Source organism: Vigna umbellata, chromosome 4, assembly GCF_029865625.1.
Source record: "Vigna umbellata cultivar VRB3 chromosome 4, Vumbellata_1.0, whole genome shotgun sequence".
Taxonomy (NCBI): Eukaryota; Viridiplantae; Streptophyta; class Magnoliopsida; order Fabales; family Fabaceae; genus Vigna; species Vigna umbellata.
Genome location: NC_142168.1, coordinates 67,588,250 through 67,596,400, shown reverse-complemented (window position 1 = coordinate 67,596,400; position 8,151 = coordinate 67,588,250). Strand labels below are relative to the sequence as shown.

Here is an 8,151-nt window from a genome sequence, read left to right as displayed (position 1 = left end):
CTGTAAAATAAAACCTATTTCTAAATTATTTTGTGGAACTCGTAATAAATGCAAAACTTAGCAATTTGTTTTCAGAAGATTAATTCATAATCCTAATTCGCAAGTTAGACTTTTATTACCTCGGTCGCAGTAAATTTAGGATAGATATCCTTGTGAACTATAATTGAACATTGTCCATGTCATGACACGGGTTAGTCTTTGCATATGTGTCTTCTTCATAAATACAAAGCACCAAAGATACAATCGAGATAATATGATTTTGTTAGAAATCATAACATTACTTTTGAAATTGAAACTACAATGTCCTATGTCTTTCTCACTAACAATAATTATATATAAGAAGAAAGAGTGGAAGACCTTATAGTTTTTCTTGTATGTACACACCACCACCACCACAAAATTTTAATGTAAAAAAGCAAAACACACTACCCAATTTGCAAAGATTGCATACTACTAATTTAAAAATGAGAAAGCTCATTATAATGGAAGTCTTTCAGCTAGCCTTAGAACTAGTTAGAGTCAAGGTAATAAGGAAAATTACCAAAATCATGTTCAATCACTTGTAACGGACTCTGTTAGAGAATGGAGGGTTTATGAGAGAAGAAAGGGAAAACAGAGGACTTAACTGCTAGTCAATTAAGTGGGTTTGGGGAAAGAGACCTATATAAGGACCTCTTTGTTGTATCAGTTAGTTAGTTAGACATTTGTTGATTTGTTGACCGGTCTTAGCACCTAGTAAAGGAGGTTAAGCTCCTGGACTATTTTGTATTCTAGTTTCTTTCTTGTGAATACACACCCATTATTCATCCCATACTCCGTGGTGCTTGTCTTCCGTGAGGGTAAGAGTGTGAGTGAGTTAGAATTCCTACCTGAATCGCTAACAAAGTGGTCCGACCTGCCGGATCTGTGCGGAGGAGAGAGGGTGCTATGGAGGGAAGGATGAACGTTGTTGAGGGGCGATTGGAGCACATCGAGATGGCGGTGGATGGAATGAAAGCGGAATCAGCGGCGAATCGGCAAGAATCTATGGCCATACGCAAAGACATTCAAGAACTAATGCGGATGATGGGGGCTCGCGCCAAAACAACTGATGACCATTCTGACGGAAGCCAAGGGTCCGTCAACGATCACGGGGGTGGCCGTCCCCATGATGGTGGAGGAGGAGGAGGCGGGGAGCATCCTGAAACGCTACCCAATTGGAGAAGAAGGGTGGAATTACCCACCTTTGAAGAACCTGACCCTTTGAACTGGATTAGTCGGGCAGAGAAGTTTTTTGCGATCCAAAGAGTGGCGGAAGAGGAGAAGGTCGAGTTGGCGCACATTAGTATGGAGGGGAGCGTCGGGTATTGGTTTAAATTCTGGCAAGATAAGGCGAAGAATCAATCATGGGAGGGGCTGAAGGAAGCGTTGTTGATACGATTCGAGAGCCGGCATCGTGGGGGAATTTTTGAGAGGATGGCGGCGATACGACAAACGGCCAGCGTGGAAGAATACGTCAGGGAATTCGAGGCGTTAGTGGGACAGACGAAGGAATTCTCTGATCACCAACTGTTGGGATATTTTTTGGCAGGATTACGAGAGGAGTTGAGATGTCAAATGAGGCCACACGACCCGCGAGATCTGATGACCGCGATGAAGATCGCGCGTGACGTCGAAGAGGCTCTTCGGGGTCTAGGATTGACGGGATGGGTCGGAACCAAGAACCCGTCATGGGGGCGACCTTCTGGCGGAGGAGCGGTGGTGGCTAGGACCGAGCCACAGAGAAGCACTTCGGGACGAACGAGTCCGGCCGAAAGCAGTGGGTCGGTGAGACACGACAGAGCGACGGGGACTTTGACAACGAGAAGCGGGAATGTCGACGGAGGGGAGAACAGGGGAAGAAACACACTTAACTTACCTTACCCAGAGTTTCTGCAACGCCGGGAGGAAGGTCGGTGCTTTTGTTGTGGGGGACCTTTCAGCCCTGGCCATCAGTGTCCGGAGAAGAGTTTGCGGTTGATGTTATTAGCCGAAGACGAAGAAGGTGGTGACGAGGGGATGGAGGTCGAAGTAGAAACCCCATGCATGGAGCTGTCGGCATTTTCGGCCGGGGGATTAACCCAGCCCAAGACGCTGAAACTGCAAGGTCGAGTGGGGGAAAAAGACGTTATCATTCTGGTTGACAGTGGCGCCAGCCACAACTTCGTGAGTAGACGGTTGGTGGAGGAATTGCAGCTTGCGCAGGAGGACACCCCTCCCTACCAGGTGAGTCTGGGAGACGGACGTAAGAAAAGGACCCGTGGATGTTGCCCGAAGGTAGTGGTCAACATGGGGGGAGTTGCGATATGGGAAAAATTTTACTTGTTCGACCTGGGGTGTCGACATGATCCTAGGCGTGGAGTGGCTGGCCAAGCTGGGGGAAATTACCCTCAACTGGCGGGAGTCCACCATGGCGTTCGAACATGCAGGGAGAAGGGTGGTTGTTAAGGGCGATCCAAAGTTGGACAAAAGGGTGGTCGGACCGGAGAAGTTGCTGAAGCTAAGTGAGGTGGAGGCTTGGGCGATCGTCTGGAGCTTGGAGGGCGAGAAGGGGAGCAAGAAGGAGGTAGAGAAAGAAGAGTCGGCTGAAGAGCGGAACGGGGACTTGGAGAGAATTTTAACACGACATGCAAGGGTATTTTAGGAACCCCAAGGTTTGCCACCTAATAAAAAAGAGAAGCATCGGATTACGTTAAAAGAAGGCACCGACCCCGTAAACGTACATCCATATTGTTACCCGCACGCCATGAAGGAAGAGATCGAGCGACAGGTGTCGGAAATGCTGCATGCAGGGATTATACGACCGAGTATAAGTCCATATTCAAGTACGGTCATCCTCGTCAAGAAGAAGGATGGGAGTTGGCGATTCTGTATCGACTACCGAGCGCTCAACCGCGCCACTGTTCCCAACAAGTTTCCGATTCCAATGATCGAAGAGCTGCTGGACGAGCTCCACGGCGCTCGGTATTTTTCAAAGGTGGACATCAATGCTGGGTATCACCATATTAGGATGAATGAGGATGACGTGTAGAAAACGGCGTTCCGCACTCACTTGGGACATTACGAGTTTCTTGTGATGTCATTCGGCCTCACAAATGCCCCCTCAACCTTCCAGAGCACCATGAACGATCTCCTCAGAACATACCTATGAAGATTCGTGCTCGTATTTTTTGACGACATACTCATCTACAGTGCAACTTGGGGTGAGCATTTACAACACGTTGAGCAGGTGTTGAGCTGTTTATAGCAACATCACTGGTTGGCCAATAAGAAGAAGAGAGTTCGGGAAGAAGACGATCAGATATTTGGGGCATGTCATATCAGGGGAGGGGGTCCAGATGGATCAGGAGAAGATAGAGGGGGTAATCGCGTGGGAAGAACCAAAAACGTTGAAGGCGTTGAGGGGATTCTTGGGTCTCACCGGATATTACCGACGATTCATTCGAGACTATGGGAAGATAGCCAAGCCCCTTACAGAGATGTTGAAAAAGGGGAATTTTGCGTGGACTGAGACTGCCAGGGAAGCGATGGGAAGATTGAAAATAGCGGTGACCACCGCACCGGTGTTGGCGTTGCCGGACTTCTCGCAACCCTTCCAGGTAGAATGCGACGCGTCGGGCACGGGGATAGGGCGGTGCTCACCCAGAAAAGGAGACCGATAGCTTACTTCAGCAAAGCATTATCGGAAGTGACCTTGGGCAAGTCGATCTACGAGAAAGAGTTGATGGCGGTGGCCCTGGCGGTGCAACACTGGAGACCGTATTTGTTGGGCCAAAAATTCGTGGTGTATACGGATCAAAGAAGTCTAAAGTTTCTGTTGGAACAGAGGGTGACGACCCAAGCGCAGCAACACTGGATAGCCAAACTGCTTGGCTACGATTTCGACAGTGTATAAAACGGGAGCCAGCAACCGGGTGGCTGACGCGCTGTCACGAAAAGGCAGCGAGGAGTTGGAGGGCGAGGCTGAGATCGAAGGGGACGACGGGGGTGTTGAATTGATGGGGATAATGAGGCCGTATTGGCAAGATTTTCAAGACGTGATGCGAGAAGTGGAGGAAGATGATAACTTGAATAAAATCAGAGAAGGAGTCACACAGGATCCCAACAAATACCCGGCTTACACCATTGAAAACGGACGGTTGCACTACAAGGGGAGGCTGGTTATTCTGGCAAAGTCTGAGTGGGTACAGAAATTGTTGGCCGAGTTTCATACAACACCGACGGGGGGCCATTCGGGAGTCTATAGAACTTACCGGAGATTGGCACAGTCGCTGCACTGGGACGGGATGAAGAAATCAGTGACAGAGTATGTCAATCGCTGTTTGGTGTGCCAACAGCACAAATACATGACGGCGTCACCGCAGGGCCTGTTGCAACCACTGCCCATTCCACAAGCTATATGGGAGGACATCAGCATGGACTTTATTGTGCGGCTCCCAAAATCCAAAGGCCATGACGCTATATTGGTGGTTGTCGATGACCCAAAATCCAAAGGCCATGACCCAAAATCCAAAATCCAAAGACCATAGTGAGTGATCGTGACCCCTTATTTCTCAGTGCATTTTGGAGAGAGATGTTTAAGATGCAGGGGACCCATCTCCGGGTGAGCACAGCCTACCATCCGGAGACGGACGGCCAAACAGAGGTGTTGAACGGGGTGCTGGAGGGATACTTACGATGTTTCTGTTCCGAGCAGCCTAAGACATGGAGCGTGGTCCTTCCATGGGCGGAGTACTGGTACAACACCAGCTACCAAGGAGCTGCCAAATGCACGCCGTTTGAAGCGGTGTATGGGAGAGTCCCGCCATCGTTGTCAAGGTTTATTCCGGGAGAAACAATGGTGGAAGCTGTGGCCCAAGAATTACAAACAAGAGATGAAGCGTTGCAACAGCTGCGATATCATTTGTCAAAGGCGCAAGACGCGATGGTGAAGCAAGAAAATCGTAAGAGGAGGCCAATAACCATTAAGGTAGATGATTGGGTGTTTCTAAAGATAAGGCCCCACCGACAAACCTCTATGTCGGTGAAATTGCATCCGAAGTTAACGGCTAGATACTATGGGCCGTTCAAGGTGCTCCAGAAGATAGGGGAAGTGCGTTCAGATTAGAATTGCCCGCGACCGCCAAGATTCACCCGGTTTTCCACGTGTCTCAGCTAAAATTGGCGATTGGGACGAAGCACGTGGAAGCTGAGCTGCCAGCAGATTTGCAAGTCGGGGGATATACGTGCTGGCCAACTAATGTGTTGAATAGAAGAGTCCAACAGCAAGAGGGGGAACAATGTGAACAAGTTTTGATAGAGTGGCAAGATGGAGGGGCAGACAGTGCAACGTGGGAGGATCGGAGATTGATGCAGGAACAATTCCCCGAGTTTGACCTTGGGGACAAGGTCAGTTTTCAGGGGGAGTAATGTTAGAGAATGGAGGGTCTATGAGAGAAGAAAGGGAAAACAGAGGACTTAACTGCTAGTCAGTTAAGTGGGTTTGGGGAAAGAGGCCTATATAAGGACCTCTTTGTTGTATCAGTTAGATATTTGTTGATTTGTTGACCGGTCTTAGCACCTGGTGAAGGAGGTTAAGCTCCTGGACTATTCTGTATTCTAGTTTCTTTCTTGTGAATACACACCCATTATTCATCCCATACTCCGTGGTATTTGTCTTCCGTGAGGGTAAGAGTGCGAGTGAGTTAGAATTCCTACCTGAATTGCTAACAGACTCACTAGTGAAAAAGAACCCCAATTGTACTTCTTACATTCTCCGGAGGATCCAATCCTCCATTTCTATAATAGAATTGGAGTGTCACTGCATTCCTTCTCACATCAGAACAAGACTTCATTAAGTTTTGTCTTGAACAGGGTTGGGGGATAGATGCTGCTAGGGCCCAGGTACCCACTTTAGAATTTCCCCTTCCCAACCCCAAACCTAGGATACCGGATTTCCTATTGTATCGATAAAATTCCACAACAACAACCGTGATTCTTTCATACTATTAGCGCAGGGATGAAGCTGATTTGACACTTCTGCCTATACCTTCAAGAAAACTCAGAAGTCCAGTGATAATACCAATGCTTCCGATAAATTTAGAGTAATGGTACTAATGGTCGAACAAATTCCAATGCAACCGAAGTTTGAAGGTAGAAGATAATTATAATAAAAACAATCATGACAAAAAAATGTTTGTAAGGTATCCGTATCAATACTTAGACGACGTGATATATGTTCATAGCACTACACAAGGGTTTTAGGATATTATGACACTAGTTCAAAAAACTGGCATGAGTCCAGAACACAAAATATAGAACAATGATTTATGAATAATGACTATATCCATAAAATGTAACTTAAAAATTTCTAACTGTCGTTGAGATGAAACCTGAGCATTGCTGAACATCGTACCGAGTTGTTCAACACCTGAATCGGGAAAAGCTCAATGTTTTTGTATTTTGACAGAATTACAATTCAAATTCATCTTCAAGCTTCAATGACTCGGCAGCAGCCTCTTCCTCTTCGTCATCGATGACAAAATAAGGATTGTGAGCTTCAGGTTTGAACTTGTAGCCGGTGAAGATGTAGAAAGCAAGCGTGGCTAACTCAGCAGCAACCACACTGGTCCAAGAATAGCGATAGGATGTTATGGTCTCCAAGGCATAAACCACAACCCTGGTGAAGTAAATGTAACAAATGACGACGATGTAATAATGACGGAAGAGGGTAAGCTTCATCAAATTAACAGCGGCCTTGCCGTCGGTCCTGGCAGCCTCACGGAGGTTCTTGATGGACCAGACAATGGGGAAGAGCACGGCGCAGCAACAAACGACATCTACGAGGAGGAAGACCTGTTTCCAGGTAACCCAGTCGTGGCCGTAGGGGCCACTCTCGTCAATGACAACCTGAGCAATGTTAGCGATGACTTGGAGGGGGATGACAATCATAAGAACCTTCTTTTCCTTATCCTGAAGGAAGGGCTTGAGGAAGGACCAGCCGGTGCCAATCAAGACAATGAGAGTGAAGAGAGAAATGCCCTTGAGGAAGCTAAAGATGTAAAAGATGATATCCCAGCCGTGGGCGCTGCCTGTGCGCTTGATGTAGGATTTGTCCTCGGCCTCACACAAGAGATTCAAAGCCTTCAAGATGACGACGGCAAGCATGAAGTAATGGATGCGGAATGCGGTCAATCGCTTCTTGTAGAGCACGCTGATCCAAATAGCAGCCAAAGCGAAATACACCAGCGACAGCAGGAAATAGACCTTGGGAAGGATGGTTCTCCCAGCAGAAAGGTAATCGCGGGTGTTGCTCCTTCCGTCCAGATTGTACATGGCAGATTTAACATCCATGCTCACTTTCAGCTGCTGAGGGTGGCAGTTGGCGAACACCAGGTTGTACTGATCGGCGTCGTTTTCTTTGTACTCGATGTTGAAAGACTCTTTGCCGTTCAGAGAATTAAAGGTGTATACGGACTTCACGAGATCCGATTGAAGGGTGCACCGAATCTCACCATCCTCCAGCTGCTGGAGGACATGGAGCCAAGAATCCAGGGTGCAGAGAAAGAAGCCAACCTTTGAGAGGTCCAAATTGGAATTGGAGAGGGATATTCTGGAAACATCGAGCTCAAGACGACCCTTGTGGGTGAACCCAAACTGATCGAAGGGAACAATGGGCCGATCGTCGTTTCGAACCTCAGAGAAGCGGATCTCTGAGAGGGACAAGGGGAGAAGGCCCAGTACGAGGAGGAGGAAGAAGGAGCAAGATGAAGACCTCATCCTCATCACCAGTTGGTGAAACCTTCAGATAGATCAGATCTGCCAATTGCTATCGATATTGCTGATAAGCGTCAAATAGTCGGCAATGCAGCTATATCTAAATCAACTAGCTCCTATACCGTGGAATGCACGAAAATGGTAAATAAATTTTAATATTATAATTAATGAAATATTTGTAAAAATATAATGATCTTGCTTTTTATTAACAATTATAAATAACTATATTATTTTATAACATTTTAATATTTAATAATATAAATATTTTTTATAACAAATATAAAATTAATTAACTTTATTTGTAATTTTGAATTAAAAAAATAATAATTATGAATAAAGTATTAAAAAATCTAGGGTTAAATATGTTTTTAGTTCCTA

The 8,151-nt window shown here is 46.6% G+C and overlaps 1 protein-coding gene and 1 pseudogene across 1 annotated transcript; one reads left to right on the top strand and one right to left on the bottom strand.

The window, feature by feature from the left end:
• The first annotated feature begins 975 nt into the window (after positions 1 to 975).
• LOC148201036 (uncharacterized) lies at positions 976 to 3,049 on the top strand. Its single transcript, XM_088113116.1, has 3 exons — positions 976 to 2,263; positions 2,373 to 2,653; positions 2,771 to 3,049. Exons 1-3 carry the CDS (start codon positions 976 to 978, stop codon positions 3,047 to 3,049), a joined length of 1,848 nt encoding a protein of 615 aa, XP_087969242.1.
• Positions 3,050 to 6,179: 3,130 nt separating this feature from the next.
• On the bottom strand, positions 6,180 to 7,855 carry LOC148201035 (protein CANDIDATE G PROTEIN-COUPLED RECEPTOR 7 pseudogene; annotated as a pseudogene).
• Positions 7,856 to 8,151: the final 296 nt, after the last annotated feature.

What these genes read in the sequence shown, in the direction of transcription:
- LOC148201036 (XM_088113116.1), top strand. Translation starts at nt 976, where the DNA reads ATGGCGGTGGATGGAATGAAAGCGGAATCAGCGGCGAATCGGCAAGAA. An exon ending in GGTGAGTCTGGGAGACGGAC is followed by an intron (nt 2,264 to 2,372) that starts GTAAGAAAAGGA and finishes ACATGATCCTAG; the next exon opens with GCGTGGAGTGGCTGGCCAAG. An exon ending in TTTTAACACGACATGCAAGG is followed by an intron (nt 2,654 to 2,770) that starts GTATTTTAGGAA and finishes CACGCCATGAAG; the next exon opens with GAAGAGATCGAGCGACAGGT.